We start from the raw sequence: 26,635 nt of genomic DNA on the forward strand, positions 1-26,635 counted from the left end.
TGGCAGCTGTAATGGAGAGCCAAGCTGTAAAACCAGGACGCCTACATTTCCCATCAAAACTTGAGGGAAGCTGACAAGTGTCCAACCTGTGTCAGGCATCACTTGTAGCTTGGCTCTGATTTGACATTACTCCCTTGCAAGCTTAGAGAATCCCAATGTTGTGCCAGCAAATCCCAATGTCAAACTGGAAAATCCCATTAACAATCTCTGAAGCAAGGGGGGTGGGGAGTGAGGCTTGCTGAGCTGCAGAGTTTAAAAGGCAGCTGACAGCAGCAGTAGGCAGCTTGGAGGGCTCTTTTGGAGCTCAGGTGGGGGGGAGTGGGATGAGCAGGGTTTTTTTTTCTGAGAAAAGAGGTGGCGGAACTCTCAAGAGGGAAATGAGGAAGAAACACATGGGATTCTTTGAAATAATATTATTTTCAAGCACTATTGCCGAGTATTTTCAAGAGGTGCCGAAACTCCGTTCCACCGCATTCCCCATGAAAAAAAGCCCTGGGGACGAGAATCTACTCTGCTTGCTCCCTCCTCTCCTCTCCTGCCCTGCCAGTCTTGTGCTGTTCTCCTGCAGCAGTGGTATAGAGCTTGGTGGCCCCATGCTTGCTCTCTCACTACTGTGAAAGCTGCCTGCTACAGCTGGATAATCCAGCCCAGCAGAGTTTGGCTCCTGGATCTAATCCGGAGGTTAACCTGGGGAACTGGCAAAGCCAGATTATGCCAAATTGGCATAAATCCAACTTTAAAAACTGGTTCCTGAAGCCTGATTGTACAGTCCTAATTGCAAGACTGCATTCCTATGGTTCTCCTGCACTTCTCAATATGGGTGTGCAACAAAAACTTTAAATTCAATCCGGATCCAGGTATTAGAAATATCATAAATATTGGATATCCCTGCTATCTGGCTAATCAGTAAAATGAGAGAATCCCAAATTTATCTGGCCATTACTTCCTATGGGGAAAAGTACTTGGGAGGGCATTTTTCAAGCAAAATCCACCAAAATTGCAGGAAGCCTACCTGTCCATAACACCCATATACACATATCCTCCCTCAAGTTTCAGGAAGATTAGACCCAGGGGTCCAATTTAATGGTCCCTTGTACAAGGTGCCCCCATCCACTCTCCCTTGTTTCTTATGGGGGAAAGCATTTCCACGACTTTCCAGGCAAAAAAACTTAAGCAAAAGTCACTGGTCAAAAGACACTTCCCAATTCAAGTCCTAATGCAAGGTGAACCAACAAAGCCCAAGAGAACCAAACTACAGCACAGGAATCAATGTCAAGCCAAAGAACCTCACTGACAAATCAGAGAAGCAAGGAGGGTGGGGCTTGCCAGATAAACTGTAGAGTTTAAAAGGCAGCTGGCAGTGGCCTGAAGGGCTCTTTTGAAGCTCATGGATGGAGGCGGGATGGGAATCCGTGGCCCTTGAGGAGCAAAGCAGGCAGCAGAGGCAGAGCAGCAGCAAGAGAGCAGAGTGGCTAGAAGTGCTGAGGCAAGCTCTGTGGCAGGAAAGTGGTATGAGGTGAATGGGGGGCAGAAGGCAGTAAGGCTGTAAGAGGAGCCAGCTGGGAGTATGGGGAGCCCTTAAAGCATGGGCTGAGGGAGACGGTCTTGCCTGCCCCTCAAGTCTGGAAAGAATAAACATCTTGGAGAAGCCATCTTGCAAAATGTGCCAGATTAAACCAAATGAATTCAGTTTAATCTGTCCCATCAGTATTTAGCATCCTGGATCTGATCCAGGATTATCTCATCTGAACCAGGATAGCTAGATTATGCCGGATCAGCCTGAATCCAGCTACATAACCAGTATATGAATGCTGGATCATACACCCCTACTCCTCAATGGCTTTTCACTCCATCAACCCAATTTTTCTAGACTAACTGTCTGGAAAGGAAGTTGCGTGGGGGTGGGTTGGGGAATGCAGCTCTTCCTCTGGCAGTTTCGTTTCTGACTGAGATTTCCAAAAGATAATGGTCAGAGGTGGCATTTACAGCACAAGATTCTGCTATTTAGCAACTATATGAAAAAAGTACATGTAGGGATATGGAGTAAGCATCCCTATATATTCCACTGACACCAGTTCTGTTTTTTCATTACTGAAAGTCCATGCCTGTCTATGGACATTCTGAACAGATCTCTGAAGTCAATAATGACCTAGATGAAGATAACTAGAACTTTTAAACTGTTGTGATGTGGTTTATTGCTGCTTGTTTGTTAGTAGTTTTAAGAGAAGTTATATATCACTTGGGGAATTATAAACTGAAAGTAGGGAGAACATATTTCAACAAACTTTTTTAAATGAATATGCCCATCTATCTCTATGCCCATCTATCTCTGATCTTAGACACTAGAGTACCTTCATATAAATGGATGTGCAAATGACTATTGTTTTAAAAGTTGTATAAAAACCTTAGCTCTCAAAGTTCTGCATATTCAATGAACTAATACAGGGAGGAAATGGGAACACTTGAGCCCTGCCCCTCCCATTTTCCAGGGATTTTAACTTTGAGCTTGCCAAGCGTGCCAATTAAACAGCAAGTCAAAGGACTTTTGGATCTTAGCTGATGGTTCTTTGTGAGCCATGTTGGCAGAACCAGCACCATCCCAGGTTAATCCTGACTTATCTTCAAGGCTGTACTAAGGACCTATTAAGTTGTATATATTTGGTTAAATTGTGAATTTGTGTTATGTATTTTATTATGTAAGCCAGTTTGAGTCCACACAGTGCAGGAGAAAAGTGGGGTGAATTATTTAAGTAACAATGTGTGTGTGTAAAGTGCCATCAAATCAAAACATACTTATGGAACCCCAAGCAAGGGACTTTCAAGGCAAATGAGAAACAGAGGTGGTTTGCCATTGCTTTCCTCTGCAGAGTCTTCCTTGGTGGTCTCCCATCCAAGTACCAACCCTGCTTAGCTTCTGAGATCTGACGAGATTGGGCTACACCATGCACCCTTCCCTTCCCTTCCTTAAATAACAATACACAAGCAAATATGGTCAAACATTCCAACTTCAATAATCTCTGATTACAAGCAATGTTCTTGAATTCAGGTCATCAACTGAGAAGTTAAAGCTTTTAACACCTTCCCTGACACAAGAATGTTGTAAAATGGGAATTGGCGTGTTAACAGTTTAAGGATGCTTGTATCTCAGGAGCTGTATCAGATTCAACATTCAACTGAATGTGGAAAGCGCAGCAATTAATTTACTTATTGAAACTTCCTACTGTATGCTACTTAATACCTGGGAGCCTAGGCTCCTTAAGTCTCTCCTAGTTACAATCCAAGATGATTTATTACATTTATCCATTGCACTCACTTGTTCTCCCAGAGCTTTGCAAGATGCCCTAACCCAATGCTGGAAGGGATTCCTAGTTGTGGGTGGCCCTAGTAAGAATAAGCCAATGTTGTTTGGATCTTCAGCACTGATATTCCTGAAGAATTTGGATGGTTCTTGAACCCATGGTCTGGGTCCTCCTTCAAATATTATATCTTTAGAGGAACCCAAAGTTACCAATGCAACTGAAGCAGGGTCGATAGTCTAGAAGAAAAAGATACAGATTCGTATTAGTATCTAGGAATAAACTTTTCTGTGGTCAGAGGTGGCTGCTGAACACCAGAAGATTTGTGAATACTTTCTGCTGAAAGAGCACGGTATCCATCCCCAAGCACAATACTGAAATCACTTGCATCATAATATACTATCAAACAAAAAACATTCTCTCACCTTAGCACTTATGATGTGTCCCTGTCTAATTTTTAGAACTGTAAGCCAAATACATATTAATCCATCTTTAAATTCACATTAAAGTAAGATTCTGTGGTTCTAAACATCACCTTTAAGTAGCAATCATCACTACTGTTGTACTTGGCCCAGCATGAAGATTTCTATCACTTATGGCTCATAAGTTTGTTTTCCCACATGTGGTACTGAATGCAAACTGACTGAGATAGGAACCTTCAAGGGAATATTGGAACAAAACTTACAGTTAACTACCTGTGTTGCCAGGAAGAATTTTTTTTGTGTAAATCAGTAAGACAACTGATTCCATATTTTTAGTGTACGTTTGATTAATCTGTTTCAAGAATTCTGAAATCTGATTCTTCTAATTCATGCTTCTGATAAATTTTCCCACGTCCCATTTCCATTTTGTGATATATTGAAGTAATCTGCTCATGGGAAAAAGGCCAATATGTGTTTATGTCTGGAGCCACCACTCCTTCAACTCTGTTTTGTCCCATGTCAGAAAAACTCATAGTTTAAATTCACATTTATGCTGAGATCTTAAGCAAGCAGACTTGGAATACGTTCCACTAAATTGAATGAGATGTATACCAGGTAAATGTATTTAGCACTGACATGTCAGGCTTATCTTCAGCTGTTTTCAGCATATGATAATTCTGTTGTTTCTTAAGAAGGTATCTGGATCATTGAGGGAAATCTGGCAATGATTTGGGCATAGCTTTCTCTGTATGCATGGTGGCACGTACCTAAGTTAAGATTTATAAAATAATTGGGGAATAAGACCAACAAGCTCTTCAGATGCCAAAGCTTCAGTTATAACATGCAATGCTAGTTTTTACTTAATTTTAATTCAACTTTAACTCTTTCTTTTATGAGTCAAAATGGTGTAGCGTTAAACTGGTGGACTAAGATACAGGTTCAAATCCCCATTCTCCATGTAACCTTGCTGGCTCCACTTAGCTAATCATTCTCTACTTCACAGGGTTGTTCATTCCAGTGATGCAATTTACCTGGGAAAACAGGGGTTTGTGCTTTGCTGTAACTGTTGTTCAGTGAGGTCTTCGGTGCAGGGACACATGGGGACTGCACGCGTTCAGGCCTGCAGATTGGATGTTTCACAGCTTTAAATCTGTGAGGGGCATCTTCCTCCCTCAGAGCGCATGCATGGCTGTTTCCTGCTCTGGGGGACGAGATGCCCTTACCTCAGTCTCTCCTGAGTAGACATGGGCACGGCCTGAAAAACAGACCAAAATTTGACACAGACTGGCCCGGTTTGGCATTCACAAACAGGTGGGTCATGCAATGTGTGTTTTCCATGGACGCAACGACTTTTGGGCTGGTCCATCTGTCTGTGAAACCAGACATCCCGGCACTGAATAATCAATTCCCTAGGCAACATAGGGGAGTCGCCTGCAGACCTTTGAAACATACCAATCTTAGCCCTGAAAACCTTGATAGGCAGCTCTGGCTGCCAACCAGAGAGTTCTCATTATTCTCTATGAGAACAAGCAGTATATAATAACATCCAGCGCTGAGCCATGGTTCCACTTTCCAACTGATTACTGAGGGAGAAACTGCTTGTTGTGGGAGGTTTTTGGATTGCGAGAGAGGGAGGCTTGGAGCTTGTGCTGCAGCAAGGCTCTGGGAGCAAGCTTATTGGGTTTCCTTGGCTGAAGGCTCACTTTTCTGTTTAATATTTTTTTAAATTTCAATTCTTATTTGCTTGTGGGGTGGTGGGCTAACCTGGGGCTCTGCCCCAACCCAGTCTCAGAGCTGCAGTTAGGCTCTGGATGCAAGCTTATTGGACTCCTTGAGGGCTCACTCTTCTGTTTCATTTTTTTCCAATTCTTATTTGATTGTGGTTGTGTTGGGCTAGCCTAGGGCTCTGCCAATTGCTACAAGCCAATGCAAGTCAATTGGCATTTGTGGCTCCTATCTACTGGAAGTTTCCTGGGGGCAGCTGCTTTCGGGGTCTGTAACTGGGACCTCTGAAATGCAATCTTGGCCAAACGTAGAGGGTAGTATCTCTGCATGTGAAGGGGGTGGTCCTAGGGCTCCCTGAAATGATGGAACAGGGACCGACGAAGTGGTCCATGAATAGAGGCGGGTCTGTGAAAAGTTCATGGTCTGTGGTCCATGAAACATGACAGACCACAGACCAACAGTCCGTGGTTTTTTCCTGGTCCGTACCAATATCTACTCCTGAGCCATCATGCCGTTCAGGTAAGTGTTAAGAGCACTGAGGGGTATGAGGGAGGGTATGTGTGTCCACACAGAGGACCCCAATGAACAACAGTTATAGGTATATGAAACCCTGTTTTCATTTTTAGTCTTCTGTGTAGTTCCATGTGGTAAATTAAGAAGCTATGACATTCTCTAGTCTTTAAATCAAAGAAATGGCACAAGAGGTTTTTAAAATTCAAAAATCACTAACTAGTTTATTTATTTTAAAAGGGAACGGTCAGGTGAAATCAGGGGTATAATCAGAACATGCACAGACTTCAGTTCCAACCACACCAAACCGGGGATCTCTTCACTCTCCAGAACTACCTCCCTGTTTGACTGGGTAAGGAAAATCTGCTGTCCTTAGAAGATCTATTTCCTTTTCTTTGGGAGTCTGTACTTACTTCCCAAATCTCCTTGCCAACTTTCCCCAATTCTCCTGCTGGTGTTAAAACTGCTCTCCCTTAGGACTTCCATCTCTCAACTCTTCACACTCAATTCCACTCTCTGCTAGGACTGAAAAAAGACCCTTCTTTTTTCAGCTCATTGAAAGGGAGTTTTTTTTTAATAGTACCCTGCTGCCGATTATAAATTTCCCTTCTACCACTTACCCAAATACAATGCAAGACACCAATCACAGTGATATACAGAAATATGAGTTTTATTATTTCCAAATAAAGCTCAGATGCATATGCTCCCTCTAGCTCATATGCATAAAGAACAGTTACATCAGAGAATCTTATATACCTTAGTATTAAAAGTATAAAAGATAAAAAAGTTAATATGAACATCTCTTCAGAATTACATTTTCTCAGAATACATGGCGCCAGACAAGCTTAAGTGACAGGTCAGTCATACAAACATTTCAAAAGCCAGAGATATACTTTTGTTAGGAGTTTGAAATACTTCTGGGAAGTAATCGCTTCTAATGCTGAAATCTTAGTTATGGAATGAAAACAAGAAAAATGTTTACAGTTGCCAGAACTTTCTCGCTTGTTTTTAGATTATGTTGATCTACAGCCTAATTACTTGGCAGGGAAGGAGAAGAAATTTGCCACTAAAGCACATCTACCTTCTGTGTTCTCAGAAAAAAATCCCTTAACACTCCTGCTACCCAATCAGATCCCTTGGAATAGCCTGCCACTCAAAGCTCTCTGATTCTGTAAGGGATTAACTCTTAATCATCCTGCAGCTGTGTGTACAGACTTTCTAGGCTAAGATGTGTAGTCCATCACACAAGCTATTTGCCATAGGAGGTGGGTGGTGCTCTTCAAGGGAACAAGAACTGAAGAACAGCTTGTCCTATGGCTGCATCCTTCTTGGTGCTGACATTCAGGACATAAAGCTTTATGAATGTATCCACTGAGGACCACATCACAACTTCGCAGACGTCCTGTAGGTACCCCTCTAATGAAGTTGGCCAAGGAAGTTTGAGATCTGGTGGAGTGTGCGTATACTTTCCAAGGGCAAGGTAAGTTGGCTAGACTGTAACACAACTTGATAGTCTGTACCACCCTACAGAAATTGTCTGGGACGAAGCCTTCAATCCTTTTCGAGCTCCCACAAAACAAATAAATAATTGTACTTCTGACCTGAAGAAGATTGTGCAGTCAATATAAAACAAAATGGCCCTGTGTATGTTCAACATGCGAAGGCCCTTTCTGTATCAGAGATGGGAGAAGAGAAAAACACTTCTTGAGAAGTATGGAATTTTGAAACCAATTTGGGTAGGAACTGTAGACTAGGTCTAAGAAATATCTTCTCAGGATGTACCTTGAAGAACAACAACAACAACATTCGATTTATATACCACCCTTCAGGATGACTTAACACCCAATCAGAGCTGTTTACAAAGTATGTTGTTATCTCCACAACAAAACACCCTGTGAAGTGGGTGGGGCTGAGAGAGCTAGAAGCTGCTTCAGGATGTACCTTGATGAACAATGGGTCTGACCTAAGAGCAGCTAACTCATTGACCCTCTGAGTAGAGGTAATGGTTACTAAAAATGACATCTTCACAGAAAGAAGTTTTAGAGGGTAGATAGCCAGGGGTTTGAATGCCTTTGCCATCAGTTTGGAAAATACCATCAACAGTCACCAGTGCAGCATTATGGGAGATGCTGGTTGGAACATACTGTGCAAACCCTTCATGAATAGTTTGGTCATGTAATGTGAAAACAGTGTTTTATTATTGACCTGGGAGTGAAAGACTGAGATGGCAACTAGGTACACTTTGAGACTTAGTTGGTATTCTAATATCAAAGCTAAGGGGCAAGAATGAATGATTAACCCCCTAGAGCGAGCCCCTGTCTTAAACCTAGCCCACTTTCTAGCATATGGCAGTCTGAGATTTGGTTTCCTTGCATTTAAGATCACCTCTGCTACTCTTTGAGACAACTTTAATCTTAAGAGATTAACCACACTGTAACCCTCAAGTGGGTATGTTGTGATGCGTTAGGCCACAGCACAAGAGGTCTGGAGCCACTGGCAAGTGGATACAATGACTCTTGGCTAACAACAGAACACCACTATACATGTGGTTCCCTCTGTTTGCAGTCTGCTGATCACTTGAGGAATCGAGAATGGGCAGAAAGGTATAAAACAAGGCTCCCAACCATCTGATCTGGAAAGTGTCCCATATGGACCTCTGGCCTGCACCTCCCCAAGAGCAAAAGTCTGAAACCTTGGAATTTGCAATCATGGCAAAGAGATCCACCTCTGGTGACTCCCATTGTCTGAACACCGGTAAAATGTATTTGTCTCTTAGAGACCGCTAGTGGTTTGTGAATCAATTTTCCTCAGTCTGTCTGCTGTAAGGTTGGATGCCCAGGCAATGTGGACTGCCTAGAAAGAGACTATATTGTATGGCCCAGTCCCTGCACAGTGTTCATGATGCAATACCCCCCTGTTTGTTCAGGTAAAACATAGCTGTGCAATTGTTGGTGAGCCTTTGGACCATTTGTTGCTTACCAAATCTGAAAGGGAGGCAAAAGCATAACATATGGTGTGTAATTCAAATATATTGATATGCGTCTCTCTCTCTGTTTACAACCAGGTTCCAAGTATTGAGGTTTGCTGACAGTGTGCCTCCTATCTCTCTAGGAAGGTATCAGTGTTAAGCATTATGTCAACCCTCGAGGACCTCAAGGGAAGTCCTTTCAGTAAGTGATCATCATTTAATCACCAAACTAGGTATCTGATGATCTTTTTGGGAATGGAGTATTTTCTGGCCTGTGAATATGGACTGACAAGAACCCTAGTATAACTGTGTCTTGTTCAGCCTCACTAGGGGTGTAACTGCTGCGGTGGTGGCCATAAGACTCAACAGGGTTTGAATTTTCAGAGCTGACTGGAATCTTATCCTAGATAGAGAGGACACCACAGCCTTTATCTTGCACGATCTTTCTGAAGGGAGGAATGTCCTATTCTGGACAGAATCTAGTATGGCCCTTGTAAATTGAACCCTTTTCAAGGGAACTAGTTTTGATTTCTTTAAATTAACAACCAGGCCCAATTGTTAGAATATTTCCATGATTAGGGAGATGTGTGACCCTGCAGCAGTTCTCTAGACTGGGCTACTAGCAACCAGTAAACCAGGTAGGGATAACATGAGCATCCCATGGTCTTCAAATGGGAAACCACTACCGCCATACACTTTGTGAATACCCCTGGTGCCATGGCCAGCACAACAGGTAACACCTGATATTGATAAACATGGCCCTCAAATAAAAATCTCATGAACTTTCTATGTGATTGTTGGCTGGATATACAAAAGTATGCATCCATCATCTGCAAACCGTTACTCCAGGGTTAATAGCTGCATGACCAAGTGTAGGTGTTAATAGCTGCATGAACAAACAAGAGAATACTAGATCTGTGAGGAGGCTTCCTCTTTTAGCCCTGGGACAGAGGTGCCCGATACGGGTAATGAATAGGATACTGGTGGTAAGAAGGTTGGTAGAGAAATTGCTGCCCCTTGTACTACTGCTGCTTTCCCTACACTCTTGGTCCTGATGACTGTGAAGGTGGTAAGATCCTGTAAGATCTAGAAGCTTGCCTGTCCTTTCTTCTCTGCAATAGATATGTCTGTCTTCAGGGAAAACAGTGACTAGCCTTTGAAAGGCATCTCTTCTACCCTCTTCCTTGTTTCTGTAGGAAGCGCAATGGATCACAACTAGGCATGTCTCCTGAGTACAACGGAGGATGCAAACACTCTTGTGGATGAGACTGCTTCATTTCATCCAGCATCAATTGTTGGTATGAGAGCCAGAGTGCATCCTCCTGGATGACCTTGACCAAGGGGTTTCTTATCCTCAGGGAGGCAGTCATTATACTCAGCCATCTTATCGCACAGGAATATTTGTAGGTCCCCATTATTGCCATGTAATTGGCAATTTTGATATTGAGCGCTGATGCGGTTTAGATCTTTCTACCAACTGCATCCAACCTCCTATCCTCTTTGTCTGCTGGGGCAGTGTGTGCACTTGGTGATACCTGGACTGTATCTCCTTCATTATCAAGGATGAAGGAGGAGTGTGTGTGAATAAGAAGACGCAGTTGTCCTCCTTGGTCTTGTAGAGCCCTTCTGCTTTTTTTGACGTTCCCAGTATAGTGACTGGTTTCTCACACAACGTAGATATCAGCTCCACAAATCTCTTGATCATTGGAAAAGTGATGGTAGAGGGGTTCCCCAAGTACAAGCATTGAAGCATTTTATTCTTTGGCTTTGGCAGCTGGAGTGCGGGGAAGGGAGGGAACCAGTCAAGCAGCCAGTAGAGGTGGAAGAGGGCTGCAAGGGAATTCCTCATATCCTCCAGTGAGCCTGTGCAGCTTTGTCTTTGAAAACTACGTTCCGAGGAAAAACTGCATCACTGGCCACTGGAATGAACTTGGGACTGATGTCTTGTTTAACTTGATCCTAGGAGAATTTAGCATTTGAAAGGAGTGGCGACCTGGTCAGTTAAAAATAGTGGCAGCAATAACTCTACCTTCTTTGTGGAACTGGGAAGGAAAGCAAAGACTGTTCATACTGTATCATGGAAATACAGGAATGAATGGACTGGCATATTAGAATAGTGTCACACATCAAAACATATGGAAGGCATATGAAGAGTACAGTTTGGCCTTTCCCTCATTGAGCACACTGGGGAATGAGCTTTCTACATGCAAGGATTATGCGGAGGACTTTGCACATCATCTTTTTTTCTGAATGCCCATCTAATTCTAGTAGTGTACAGGACCTCAAAACTACAGGTTGCAAATTTAATCTTATGTTAATCTAGCTAATTTGTTTAATACAAAATGTAAAATTAAATACAATCATGTTTTCCATTGCATGTCTACAGGTGGATGGAGGTAGTGCTGGAGGTAGAAAATGCTACCATAAAGAAGCTAATTTAATTTGGAATGAAAGGGTTTTTTTCTAGAATAAGAGGACCTATATCTAACATATTTCAAGTCAATTGCATCAAATTACAGTTAAGAACAAGGAAGATCAACTAAAAAGGAAAATGTATAGACTTACTTTGAGTGGTAGATGGGCAGCTATTATAATACTGGCACTGAGGTGAATATGGCCATGTGTATAGCTAACTACAAGGGGCGTGTATCCTTGTGATTCCGCTTTTACTCTGACTCCACTGCAATAGTCCAGAGTTGGGTTTAGTTTCCCTGCAAATTAAAAAAAAAAGTGAACAATATTTCGCTTTAGGTTTTAAATAGGGATTTTCTTGAAAGTAATCTTTATTTATTGAAACACTTGTAAACCCACATTGCTTCCAGCCCCTGGAACCCAAGGTATGTAACAAGAACAAAAACAATAATCACAATAAATACATAGCAAGGAGAACAGAAGAAGGGAATAAGCCACTGAGTCACAACTGACTCATGCGGGGGTGGGGGTGGGGGTGGGGGTGGCATCGACGTCAGGGAAGGAAGACGCCTGAGAAGTGAGCTCTGACCTCCCTTGATCTCCTTGCCTCTTTATCTAATGCCATTTCTTTTAAAATGCAAAAACAAAAGAGGAACCCACTGGCAAAAGTAAAGGTAACTAAGCGAGGTGAAAACACACCAGTAGGGACAAAGTAATCACAAAATGTATCAAAAATACTATAATGGAGTACAACTCTCATAAATAGTCAATCCAATCAGTAACATGAGTCAGGTAAGAGTAGAAAGACAGGTGCACCAGAGTCATGTGCAGCTGACTAACATATATGATACAAGAAATCCAACAGGAAGACATCGAACAGGTAAGTCCAGAGATTCCAAGTATTTGAATAAAGTCAATCAAGATTGATAATACATGTTTTCTTTCAGGTGGAGCTGTGTTCAAAAGCTGCTGCAAAGAAGCCCACAATGCCCGACAGACTGTGCCGGCTGAGTTCCGCTGTTTCCTGTTTCCCACGTCATCAGGGGCAACATTTAACCACCTTAAACAGAAATTAATTCATACTTCCGACATGCCAAAGTCAAGACAGTCAATTAGTGTATTGAGTCTCACACGGCATCCATATGTATACACTAACACTAACAGCGGAACTCAGCCGGCCCCAGAGACATTCTGGCATTTTTTTCTGGCTCGAGAACCAGAAAGATAATGTTAGAAACAGCCAGATCCCGAGGCTCATTCTCCTTTCATGGTGAACCAATCTTTATTTTCCCTGATTTGCCATCAGAAGTATTGAAGAAACGATCTTAAGAAGAAAGATCTTAAAATAATCAGGAAGCACTAAGGCAAGCAAATGTGACCAAAACCAAAATACTGGACAACACTTCCAACTACTTTGTCAGACTGCACAGGGAAGCCATTGAAATTCACAAGCATAAGCAAAACTTCAACAGGAAAGAAGAAACCTTAAGAATGAACAGAGCATGGTTTCCAGTTCTGAAAAACACCAGGCTAACAAAACACTCTATACCCGACAGTAGCCCTGCAGAGAAGATTAGCACATCAAGCACCAATCCATATGCAAAAGAACCTCCTCAGGATACAGTGAAGCCTCCCGCCATTAGCATTCCACACCCTGGGAAACTCTTACAGGATGACTCAGCTCAACCCCACCCCTCCTGAGTAGATATAAATGACCTGCCAACATCTTTTCCACACTGTGACACTGAGAGATCTCTGTCTTTTGGTGCTACACCTCTGAAGATGCCAGCCACAGCTGCTGGCGAAACGTCAGGAACTACAATGCCAAGACCACGGCAATACAGCCTGGAAAACCCACAACAACCATTATTCTAGTTAGGTTCATTTAATATAATCATATTAATATTGTTAAAAATGCTTATACTATCAATATATATGATCTTATGTTAACTTATAGACTCAAATATATTTCTAGCATTTGTATATAGGTGGTTGAAATACTTGTATATTCATCCTTGATTTGTTGTGAATTAGAAATAATATTCAGTTTACTAGGATAAGTTGTAACCCTTCAGAAACATTAATAAAAAGAAAATTTAAAAAACTGACTCCTGGGGGCCCTCTGTGGAAGAGATGAACAGAGGTGATTTGCCATTACCTTCCTCCTCATAACAACCATAGTCTGCCTTGGTGGTCTCCCACCAAATTACTTACCATAGCCAACCCTACTTAGCTTCCAAATTCTGATGAGCTTGGCCTAAGATGCAGTATTCAGGCTGCTAATAAGCAAAACAATATACAGATTGAAATAAGATCCACCAAACAGCCAGCAATATATAACAGCAGGCATGGTGTGTAGTGGTTAGAATGTCACACAAAGATCTGGAAGATCCAGGTTCAATCCCCCACTCTGCCATGGAAGCTTGACAGGTGACCTTTGACCAGTTGCATACTGTCACCTTTAACTATTTGATAGGGTTGTTAAGAGGATAAAACAGAGGGGAGGGGATGTTGAGAGTCACTTTGAGGTTGAAAGTGAGGTTTAAATGAGGTATAAATGAAGTAAATAAAAAATACGGAGTAAATAAAAATGGTGCCCTTTTGACTTATTAGTGCTCATGATGAATCCAAGGAGAACTTATCCAAGCAGTTCATCTCAGCGGAATGTGCATGTGTGAAGGGATGATCAAAAGGTGTTGCTGTGCTGAGACATGTTGCTAGATGTTATACTGGGAGAGATGATCCTTCAAGTATGTGGGCTTTCAAGATAAGCACCAGCATCTTGAATTGAATCCAAAAGCAACTGTAAAGTATCAAGTTCCCTACAGCTAGTCCCAGATTAACAATCAGATCAACACAGTCTGTATCAATTTCAATTTTGAATAGTGTTCAAGGGCAGACCCACAACCAAATTTCCAGGTTATTGTAGCATGGATCAGAGTGGCAAATTGGCAATCCTTAAATAATCCCTATACTATATCAGTTTAAGAGGGTGTTATTTCAGAAAAGGTAATTTAGTAATGGGGCATTGTAATGTGAGACTTTAAGCTGTAGTTTATGTGTACATAGCTCTGAGTATCTTTCAAAGAAAGCTGGGCTCATCTAATGCAGGGAACATACCACCCCCCTCAAGAGCAAATGCCTTACAACCAGGACCAGCTCCATTTTGTCAAAATTCAATTTCAACTTACTCTCTCTCAGCAACTTCACCAAGGCAATCAGCCACTAGTCCAAAACATATATGGCAGCACTGAGAGTCTTAAGAGATTGATTTAAGTGTATGTTACCTGTAACTGATGATATCCAAATCCAAAGCTTTGAACGATCTCATTAATATTTCATTAATATGAAACAGCATGGCATTTTGTGCAGGCAGTCGCAGCATGATCAGCATCCCCAATGTAACACTCATTTCCCAGGCATCTTTGAACACAAGCCCCAAGTGCCCAATAGGGCTTTCCAAACTACTATGAGATGATGGTTGTTGTGGGTTTTCCGGGCTGTATTGCCGTGGTCTTGGCATTGTAGTTTCTGACGTTTCGCCAGCAGCTGTGGCTGGCATCTTCAGAGGTGTAGCACCAAAAGACAGAGATCTCTCAGTGTCACAGTGTGGAAAAGATGTTGGCAGGTCATTTGTATCTACTCAGGAGGGGTGGGGTTGAGCTGAGTCATCCTGTAAGAGTTTCCCAGGGTGTGGAATGCTAATGGCGGGAGGCTTCACTGTATCCTGAGGAGGTTCTTTTGCATATGGATTGGTGCTTGATGTGCTAATCTTCTCTGCAGGGCTATTGTCGAGTATAGAGTGTTTTGTTAGCCTGGTGTTTTTCAGAACTGGAAACCATGCTCTGTTCATTCTTAAGGTTTCTTCTTTCCTGTTGAAGTTTTGCTTATGCTTGTGAATTTCAATGGCTTCCCTGTGCAGTCTGACAAAGTAGTTGGAAGTGTTGTCCAGTATTTTGGTGTCCTGGAATAAGATATTGTGCCCTGTTTGAGTTAGGCTATGTTCAGCCACTTTTGATTTTTCAGGTTGTCTAAGTCTGCAGTGTCTTTCATGTTCTTTTATTCTTGTCTGGATGCCAGCCACAGCTGCTGGCGAAATGTCAGGAACTACAATGCCAAGACCACGGCAATACAGCCCGGAAAACCCACAACAACCATCGTTCTCCGGCCGTGAAAGCCTTCGACAATACTATGAGATGCTTGCTAAACTGTGTTTAAAAGTGTCTAGAAAATGAGGAGGAAAGGAGTATTATCTGTTCCAATTCCAAGTTGATACAGTGTGGTGGAGAGGGGAGGGCAAATGAGGAAAGAATGGCAGTCTGGGATGGCACCACTGAAGATGGTTGTGCTAATGCAATAATATTTTTCCCTACCATATGGTGGGCAAGCCTAGCTCACAAAGGATTTCTGTAAAGACTGAAGACTTCTATTATTCCTAGCTTCATTAAAAATTAAATCTAGCCTGTGTGACTGTAGAAATGTGAAACTGTGATTGTAAAAATGCTAAAGGATTAACACATATAAAAAGCAGCTCAAAAACAGTGGTATAGCTCAAATGTAGCCTTAAAGGGCTAGTAGCCATAACAAGACAAGATAGAAAGCGATGTATATATGCACTGCATAGTTTGCCTAACTCACCTGGGCAGTTTGTATTCAGGTCAGGTAAGCATTCAAGAAGTGAACTGTGACACTGATCCCTGATAATCCTTTATAAACATTTGTTCTTTAAAAAATATCCTTAAGACATCAGTATGTGAATAGAATTTTGAGTTACCTTGAATTGGACTGAACACACCACGGTTTTCAACCTCAACAACCAAATCAAAATGTGAACAGTCACTCAGGGTGACTATTTGATTAGTTTCCACATTCATTAGACCATTAATTTGTAGAGGCAGCTCCAGAATCTGACCCACTCGTGCCTCAACTTGGCACAGTATAAACTCCATGCCGCTAGGTTCCGTCACATATACCTAGGAAACAATAATGAAGTAAGACACAGTAGCCAGAAAAGACATGATGATTAAGAGATAATAATTAAAATCTGAACCAGAAAGTGTAAAAATCCCACAGGAAGTTTTCTGACTTTTCAAGCATTACAAAGATGAATGTTAGGCCATTTTCTGGTTTTTCACCTACAAATGAAACCTAAGAAGTAGCCTAATATAGATAAGGTTTGGTGTATGTTTTGGGTAACCAGGCGAAGTGAATGGCTTTAAGGTGGTGAGGAGACTGTAGAAGAGCAAGCAGTTGCTGGGGCAAAATTCTGATCTCATTAAAGTTCTGTGTTATGATTTAATCATTGAATAGGTAATAGATCTGCCTCCTCTTCCCTTTACGTTTCAATCAGTATAACATAAGCAGCTGTCTATTTTTCCAGTTATGCTTATGGACACTTGGAAATCAATGGAACGCCTCTCTGTTTTTTCTAAAGGTTTCAAGAGAGCTACCATTCCTTTGAGCGCTGCAGCACAAGTCACATGACCAGTGTAACCATAATTTTTCTTTTTTCTCAGCAATCCACTTACAGTGCTATCCTGGGCAAAATTACTTCAATCAAAGTCCACTGAAACTAATGTGCACAGAGTGGAGTAACTCTGCAAGCATTACGCTGTTAGCATTGTACCTGGGACAATAATGGACTTTTCTATTTGATAGATTTTTGGTCTTTGTTATAGCTCAGCAGGTTGTAATAATTTGTTTTTGTATTTGTGGGAGTTATCCATCATGAAAGTTAAGAGCCTTCAATTTAAGCTACCTGTCAAAATTTTATTTTTGTATACATACAGTAGGAGTAGCAAGTTCCATTGTTAAGTATTCGGCTGAACATGTAATAAACCTTTATTAATTATAATCTATGCTGCATGCCTATTTTTCCCACAAGCAAATTTAACTGTTTGAGGTTTTTTCTTCTTAATAGTTGTCAATGAAAATATCCAAAGTGAAGGTTTATCACCTAAAGAGAAAATTCCTATTCATGTCAATTCCTTTAAATACATTGGTAGCACAATGCTTAATTTTATTAATTTATTGACTTCATTTATACCCTACCTTTCTTTCCAGTGGGGACTCAAGGTGGCTTACATAATTCTCCTCCAGTTTATTATCACAGTACCCCTATGGGATAGGCTGCGCTGAGTGTGTGTGACTGGCTCAAGGTCACCCACTGAGCTTCCACGGCACAGTGAAGATTCAAATCTGGGTCTCTCAGATCCTAGTCCAACACTCTAACCATTACACCAAAGTGGCTCTACTTACTAAAGCAAATTAAGTTGTGATAATACTGTGCTCCAGTAAGAGTCCTGGAGATTATAATTTCAGAAACATAAATTATGGTTTGGGTCCTACAACTCCCTTCTGCTAAGGAGTCTTGCTCTGTTGGAGGAAGGCTCTTCACTCAGCAGAAGGGAGACTTAGGAGGCAACCCTATAAAATGCAATTATGTTCAGACATCTAAAGGTGATGAACTTGCAGAAAACTTTACATTAGGACACTGTCCTTAAATGTTCTGAACATGTACGCAACTTTTAAATTTTGACGCTCCCATTCTCCCTATCCAGCATAATTCATTTATTCCATTGGAAAATGCAGTTTCTTGTATGCATTCACATGTGACGATACTACATAGAAGCACCTGAGGATTAGGGTAGAAGAGACTAGAACAAGGTTTCTACTGTGCCTGTATGCACAGGAATTGTGTGTGGCAATTCACCACAGATTATGAATCAAGATGACCATCTAGAATATATTTCCACTATACAAGGTGTGGAAATGCTGCCTCAGACATGGAGATAATTAGATACTTGAATTGTATGTTTATGTTTTATTCCCTTCTATCATTAAGCCATTGCAGATGCAGTAGCAACATTTCATAACGATTGCTTGATCAAAGCTTTTCATTTGGCATGTCTAACTTTTGAAGCCATCTGCCTGTGGCTTCAGGTTAAATTGTTGGACCATATGGTGCGGTGTTAAAATTGTAATCCTCATGGAACTTATAGACTACTTGCACAACCCAGTACTCAAGGTCAGCAAACAGATGCTTGCTTCAAATACAGGATACAAAGCTTGAGCAGACACAGTTAAATTCTTTAAAATGAAGATGTTCATTTCATTTAATGCTTACTGCTGCAAGTTCAAATGGGATGAAGCGTACTTCTATTGCTATGTGCGCAAAATCATGAATCTGAAAATAAAGTTTTAATTAAAAGTGTAATTTCTGAGTCTCCTGCAGGCAACTGTTTGCTAAAAAGTGTCGGTTTTGAACACATATCGTATGGTCTATACATCTATATAAGACTGTAAGGTAAATTCCTTCTTCTTTTAATGCTAGTTTTAAAAGCGGGAGAACACTACATGTTAACATTTTATCACTATGTTTTTCTCTAAACTACATTTAGAAGGTAGTTATGATGAAGCGAGAGCAAGCTAGATGAAGCTTCAAAAGACAATGCAGATGGGAATATACTAAACTGGTTATAAGGTATGTATGCTTGGATATATCTTCTCTGAAAATATACACTAAAACTACCTTATTGGATATTTTTCTTAGCGACACCCATGGGATGTCAGGAAAGCTTCTGATGTAAAACAAGAGTTGCACTTATCTGTAACTGCTGTTCATCTAGGTCTTCGTGCAGGCACATATTGGGGACTGCGCTTGTGCAGGCCAGCCGCTCGGAACAGGACTTCTGTAGCTCTTAGGCTATTCGGAGAGCGACCTCCCCTGCGGACCACTACGAGCCCGTTTTTCCTGCCAAAATGGTCATGTGGTGGTTGAGGTCACCCCTTTTCCCCTCAGTTCGCCTGTGCCACTGCAAGTCTCCATTGTCATGATCCAGAGAGCTCACAGCGGAGCAGGAGGGAGGGAATGTGTGCCTGCACAAAGACCTAGATGAACAGCAGTTACAGGTAAGTTCAACTCTGTTTTCATCCACGGTCTTCAGTGCAGCCCCATATTGCGAGAATAGCAAGCTACTCACCAAGGAGGTGGGGTGATGCTCTCATGCAAAGAGTGACTGTAACACTGCTTGTCCTACTGCAGTCTCTAAGTAAGAGTTGTCACAAATGTCTCTTCTGACAACCATGTCTTCCAATGGTACTCCCCGCAGGAATGCTGCTGACACTGCTTGCCTTCATGTTGCATGTGCTTCCACACTGAATGGACATGGGACTTGGGCCACCTTATAACCTAGTCTGATGGCTGACACCACCCATCACGATATGGTATGCGATGACGCAACCTCGCCCTTGTTTGGACCCCAATGACAAAAATGTTTGGCTCTGTCTGAATGTTTTTGTCCTATCTGTGTAAAATAAAACAGCTCTCCTGACATCCAGGGTGTGAAGCATGTGTTCTTGTTGTGAGATAGGGTTAAGAAAAAACATTGGGAGGGACAAGCTTTGTGAGACATGAAATCTAGAAATACCTTAAGTAGGAACTGAAGGGTAGTATGCATCACTATCTTTTCTGAGAAAATCTGCAGAAAAGGTGGGTCTACTCTCAGCACTTTTAACTCACTGACCCTTCTGGTGGATGTTATTACCAGAAGGAAGGCTACCTTAGAAGAGAGAAGTGACAAACTACATGTTGCCAAAAACTTGAAGGGTTTAAGCATCAGGCTTGATAATACCAGTGACAGGGACCACTGAGGGACCATCTGGGTTCTCGGATAACTGTGATAAAAAATGGGAGAAAATTGTTTCTCCATCTACATTGGCATGGAAGACCGATATAGCCACCAAATGTAGTTTAATAGATGATGCAGACCTGACTTCTGTAGTGACACTAGATAATCAAAAATGTTGGTTAAGGGACAGGTTTCAGGAGATATATCTTTATCATCAGCCCAAAACACAAACCTGTTCCATTTTAAGGTATACAATTTCCTGGTTGAGGGCCTATGTGCATTTGCAGCCTCGTCTGAAAACTACACTGTCAGTGTTCTAGGAACCATGCAGTTAGATGCAACCTGTCCAGGTCGTGATGCAATGTGCATCCAAAATGAAGTAAGTCTGGTGCTATTGGGACATGTATGTAATTCCCTTTGGCCATGCTTTTGAGTGTGTGGAACCAAGGCTGTCGAGGCCAAAATGGAGCTATTAGAATGTACGTGGTCTGATCTGTCTGGTTCTTACACACTGTCGTCTGCACCAGTGGGATTGAGGGGAAGGCATAAAACAGCCCTCCTACCCATCTTATCTGAAAAGCACCACCCTTGGAGTTCCTACCAATTCCCCCTCTGGAAGAAAACTGAGGAGCTTTTGTATTTTCCCCTGAGGCAAAGAGGTCTATGCTGGGTGACCCGTTTCCTGAAAATTTCTTGTATATATCTGTTGTTTATGACCATTTGTGGTGGGAACTCCCTAGTCTGCTGAGGGAAAAGGGAGAGACCTCAAACACCATGTGACTGTTTCGCCAGGAAAAACTGTCTTGGAGCGGTCCGTCGGGGAGGTTGCATCCCTGAATAGCCTAAGAGCTAGAAAAGTCCTGTTCCAAGTGGCTGGACTGCACAAGCCCAATGTGGGACTGTACTGAAGACTGTAGATGAACACAAGGTACTTGGTGAGGGATGGGGGGCAGAAAACATTCCCAGGGGCCAGAAAGAGACATTTCTTAGTGCTTCTTTGCTGCTATCCAGTCTTAGAATTTACTGAACTGGTAATTAACTCATTTGCTTGCTTTTATCTTGCTATCAAATATGAATGGCTGCATTTCCCTCATTTATCCAGTCCAGGAACCAACCTGTGTATGTTTGCCCTTCTTCTTAGCAAAGGAACAGTAAGGAAAAGTGCTACCATGCTTCGTGAATTTCACTGGATTTTACCTAATAAATTTGGTAAACTTACATTTGGTATTACCTAATTTATTTGATAATACAGATGTAAGTTCAGTAACACTGAATTTTACCAAATCAGGTAAAATTTGGTAATTTTTACCAAATACCGAACCCAAATTGCACATCCCTAGTGACCATTACAGTTAATCATCTGCTCTGCAGGTGACTGAGCAAAAATCCACAGGCACAGCACTGTGGGTCTATCATCAATTTATATCTTCTTGCTGCTGAGAATTGAGAATAGTGACTGGTTTCTCACAAGATTCCTCCATGCCTTAAGAATTCCACAATCAGGAGAAAAATATATAATTTGGAAGGATTATTAAAAAATCTTCCCTCCTGCCTTCATCAAGCATTGTTAAATAATGATTACTGTAAGTGGACTTCGTACGCTTGTGCCTGCGTTCTTCTAAATGTTATCTGCAAAGTCTGCAGAAAAGAAGGAAATATTTCAATTTCTCTCCTCTTCACAAAAAGATATGAGCTTCCTCATTTCTTTAGGGTAATTGGTTAGTACTTAATAACAGTTGTTCCATGGATAAAAGGAGCATTGTTTAACTTTAAGATCTGGCTATACAAAGAAACTTGCCCTTTACGTAAAACAACAGTCCAGTGCCTCTTCAGAGACTTCAAATTTATTCCTGCATTTTTGTGAGTCAGAGCTGACTTCATCAGAACATTATACATTGGACAAACAGTGAATCTCTACATGAAAAAATCAAATGGACACTCACATGACATTAAAAATCAGGACTTTCAGAAACCAGTGGGGAACAGTCATCGTTCTCTTCAGGGCTTTTTTTCAGCGGGAACGCGGTGGAACGGAGTTCCAGCACCTCTTAAAAATGGTCACATGTCTGGTGGCCCCGCCCCCTGCTCTCCAGACAAGAGGGGAGTTTAGATTGCTAAAATCCCCTCTGTCTGAAGATCAGGGGGTGGGGCCACCGGACATGTGACCATTTTCGCCAAGGGCAATCTAAACTTTAAAAAACTCCCCCCTTGTTCTAGCTGACCCAAAGTGATGTCATTGTGCGGTCTTGAGTTCCACCACTGACTTCCACCACCTCTTTTTCCAGAAAAAAGGCCCTGGTTCTCTTACAAAATACCTTCAAAGAGAGAATTCAGTGTGAAATTGTAATATCTCTCATATCCCACCCCTTACTGATCTTAATTAGTTCAGCTATACCCCATAACTTTATCATTGGGTCTGCTTTTCATGTTTTGTCCTGCACTTTAATAGACCAATTTTAATCCAATATGCCTATCCTCAGTTAAAAGTGACCCTCATCCACTCTGGTGGATTGCTTGCTCTTTTGATTAGTTTTTGTTTTAAACTGGTCTCCTTTTATAACATGTCCTTGCCTCCCCCATGTTTCTGGGGTTTGCAGACTTAAATATAAATTTACAAGCATGGAACCCTCAAGGACTTGCAGAGATCACTTATTTTCCCCAGTACCCCCATGCTCACACTATTTCTTCTTTCTCTCCCACTGGTAGCCCTATATCCTTGCCCTATTCTCTGAATCCTTCTCTTTTTCCTACTCACCAACCATCTTTTCTTTTATCTTCCCTCCTGCAGTCCTCAGCTTTATTTATAATTTATTTATTTTCTTTCTCTCCAACGGGGACCCAAAGCAGCCAATATCATTCTCCTATCTTCCATTTTATCATCACAACAACCTTATGAGGTAAATTAGGCAGAGTGTGATTAATACAAGGTTACCCAGCAAACATCCTTGGCAGAGTGGGGATCTGAACCTGGGTCTCACAGATCCCAATCTGACACTGTAACCACTGTATCTCTGCTTTCCCTTTCTTTGGCAGTCTCTTCCTCAGAAAAGCCTGGGTATGTTTCAAAAGTTGCATGGTAGCCAGTTACTCAGGTGAATTCTGCGGTGGCTACTGCTGGGCCTGTTCAAGTTGTGTGGAGAATGCCACTGGGCCCAGGAGAATTGTGTGACATCCAGTTGTAGCCACCACTGCACCCGGGTAAGGCACACAAATTGCATATACGTGGTGGCAAGTTGCCCTATAGATGCTGTTGGGTATAGTCTTGAAGAGTCTTCCCTCCAAGTCAGTATAGAGGGGAACATGGGTAGACTGAGATGCCAAAACAGCCCTGGAAAGGGTCCTGGTCCCTCCTTTCATCCTATATCCTTTACTGCCAGAAACAAAAGTTTGAAAGCAGGCGATTCTGCTGTGGTCCCCAATAGCCACTGAGATCTCAGAGGGCATCCATTTCTTAAAGATACAGGCACTGCTTCCCCGAAACATATTTATTTTTAGAGTTTTTTCTGCAAACTTTTCTGCAAACCCGGTGGGTTTCTCAGGTTTCTAAAAAGATTTGCCATGTCTCCAAATCACAGGAAGGGACATGTTGAGAATTAGATATATTATTTGACCTTATACACTTCATGCATCTGAGGAGGCCAGCTCTGACTCTTGAAACCTTATGTTGATGCTTATCTTGAAAGGGCCACTGGACCATTTTGGTGCTGCTGACTAATACAGCTGCTTTATTATTTGTGAACTTTTGTGAATTATACTCTGCTTTTCCAGTTGTATCATACTGTGCATGAAAATCTGTTTCCACAATATTTTGAGTTAGCTTTAATGTTCTTAGATCAGGCAACTACTCTTTAACAAGTATCAGTCATTCATCTAGGAAGACCCTCTCTTGGAAGAGGAGAGAAAAAACTGTTCAACACTTCCTGTCTGCTCTGAACTCACAAGCTGAATGCCCTAAATACAGAAAGTTTCAAAGTTTAAAGAACTCCTCTGCTTCTTTGCTGCTATCACAAAAGGCTTTTTTTGAAGCTTCTGATAATGTCTTCTTGCAAGAAACAACAAAGTAAATATTGTTTACCTTCATCTCCCCATGGTGTAATGGATTCTGAACATCACTGGCACGTATCACACTGACCCCAATCTCATTTCCGGTTGTCATCAACCCCTTAACTGTCACTGTTGCAACATTTTGGTTAGATGTGGACCAAGTGAAATTGCCACTTCCACCCTGAGCCTAAAACCATAAATAAAAAACAAATCAACCAAACATATGATTTTTTAAAGAAATATCTTGAGACATATACATACCCACCAATTAGCTATCACGATATTTATTACTCAAGTGTACATAATATGACAGGCTAGCCTAGAACTGTCAGATCTGGGTTTACTTGAACACCTGTCAGTTCAGCTGGCATCCTTCCATTCACAGGAACAGGCTACAACTCACAGCTATTAGAAGCCAACTCCCAGCTGATGAGGGATTAGCTAGGAGTTGGCTTTTGATCTCATGTTGAAATTTTTGCTGTATAACCAGCAAAGTTTTTGTGGCATGGGTGGGAATCAGGAGCTGGCTCCCAATTGACCATGGAGATCAGCTGGATTAGGGTCTTCTGATCTCTCCACCACAAAACTTTGCTGTCTCTCAGGACAGTGATCAGCTGATTGCCTTTTCTTCATCCCATCCTGTTAGCATGGACTACAGAAAAAAGATATCTCCTTTGCTTCACAGCCCAAGATCTAAGCATGAGCTGGGATGTAAGAAACAGACCACTTCTCCCTGCTCTATGCAGCTTGAGCTGCATAGAAAAGATATCTCCTCACTCCGTTCTGCAACAGGGAGATCAGAAGCATTGCATTTGTCCAACCCACAGCTTGGAGGAAAGACAAAAATCTCTTTCCCTTTTTGTTTTTGGAATGGGGAACTCAGAAACACTGCTTGAGTTTTTCTCACCTCAGCTTGGAGGGAAGATAAACAATTTGTTTCTCTTCTCTCTCTTGCCAGGGGAGAAGCTGATCTGGAAGCCTCATCTCAAAAAGGATGTGGACAATTAGAACAGGTGTAGAGGACAACAACTAGGATGATCAGGGGCCTGGAGACCAAGCCCTTTTGAGGAAGGTCTGAGAGACCTGGGAATGTTCAGTTTGGACGAAGTTGAAGGGAGTCATGATTGCTCTCTTTAAGTATTTAAAAGGCTGTCATTTAAAGAAGGAAAAGGAGCTGTTCCTGTTGGCAACAGAGGAAAGGACTCACAATAATGGGTTAAAATTACAGGAGAGAAAGTACTAGCTGGATATTAGGAAAAACTTCTTCATATTAAGAGTAATGAAGCAGTGAAATCAGCTGTCTAGGGATGTGGTGCATTCCCACCTCACCGGTAGGCTTCAAGGATCAGCTGAATACTTATTGGGGATGCTTTAGGCTACTCCTGCACTGGATCGGGGGTTGGACTAGATGGCTCCTTTCAACTTCATGATCTGCAATGTTACTGTCTGCCAATTTTTCTCAGGAGAGGCAGATCAAAAGCCCATTTCCAGCTGATCCTCCTACAGCCATGAGTTAGCTTCTAACACCTCCTCAAAAGTTTTCCTGTGTCTTAGCATAACAAGGTTAGGGAAGTTCTGGGAGATCAGAAACATCAGCTGTGAGTTGGCGCCTGACACTCCCTTAAAAGCTTCCCTGATCAGCTGTGAGTTGTTTGATGAGAGGTGAACATATCCTTGATTTGTTCATGGTCTGATCACGAGTTTAGAAAAGGGTAACTTCAACTGCTGCATGGGTTCACTCTGAAATCTGAGGCTTTCCTAGCCCCGTCAGAAATTTATAGAGGAAAACATTCTGCATTTTATTTCCCCATTCCCTTGCACATGATGTTTTGCCTGTTATTATAACTGACACCTACATCTCTCACTGCTTGTCCCTCTCTTGCAAAAATGTTGACACTCGAACCTCTCAGTGATTAATAGAGCCTGTAGTCAGCATATCATTTCACAAGTCAGCACACAAGAGGCCCAGCTTATAGAATTACTGTATTTTTTTAGGACACCGATTAATTTTCTGTTACTGAAAGCCAAAGACAGACAATTGAATGATTTTAAGTCTCAGTACAGCTAACCCATGTACTGCTGAAAATGTTTTCTACCAATGGGAATTGCTGAAAAGTATAAATGGCAAAAGGGGGAAAAGAAAAGACTGAAAATTGATTTCTTGCTGTCATTGTGTCTTTATTTTTAGCCTTAAGGGGAGGTTAGAAGTGTATATTCATGGCTCCAGAAATTCATCAGAAGTCAGTGACTGACAACAATGAAGAGTACTTCTATTTACTAGGAGACACACAGAGGTCTGCACACTTTTGCACATTACATTCTCTGTAACTCAATTCCTGTATCTTCGGGTCCAAGTCTTTTCCTGAAACCAAAGCTTGGTAGGATACAGAACTACAGATGTTTAAGACTTAAGAGCATCTGCAGCAGTTTAACTTTACTTTTGTGGGCAAAACACAAAGACAAAATTTATACTTTCATTGCCTGCAACTATGGAAAGATAAATGACCGCATGCATCGAGCAGCAGGATAACTTGGTATGTTATGGATATCAAAGATATTTCAGCTGTGTAGTGTCAAAAAATTCTGAAACACAAATCTTTCCCATCGACATCAGAAACTTATTGGCAA

General features: G+C 41.7%; 1 protein-coding gene across 1 annotated transcript in view; it reads right to left on the minus strand.

Moving 5' to 3' along the window:
* The window catches only part of NUP210 (nucleoporin 210), a 155,813-nt gene that overhangs the window by 77,354 nt on the left and 51,824 nt on the right, over positions 1 to 26,635 (minus strand). Inside the window, exons 12-15 of the mRNA XM_054977076.1 lie at positions 24,039 to 24,194; positions 16,108 to 16,306; positions 11,487 to 11,632; positions 3,314 to 3,535 (exon numbers count right to left, since the gene is read on the minus strand). Coding sequence (XP_054833051.1) covers positions 3,314 to 3,535; positions 11,487 to 11,632; positions 16,108 to 16,306; positions 24,039 to 24,194 — 723 coding nt within the window. The remainder of the gene's footprint in view (positions 1 to 3,313; positions 3,536 to 11,486; positions 11,633 to 16,107; positions 16,307 to 24,038; positions 24,195 to 26,635) is intronic.

This window comes from Eublepharis macularius, chromosome 4, assembly GCF_028583425.1.
Source record: "Eublepharis macularius isolate TG4126 chromosome 4, MPM_Emac_v1.0, whole genome shotgun sequence".
In the NCBI taxonomy this organism is placed as follows: domain Eukaryota; kingdom Metazoa; phylum Chordata; class Lepidosauria; order Squamata; family Eublepharidae; genus Eublepharis; species Eublepharis macularius.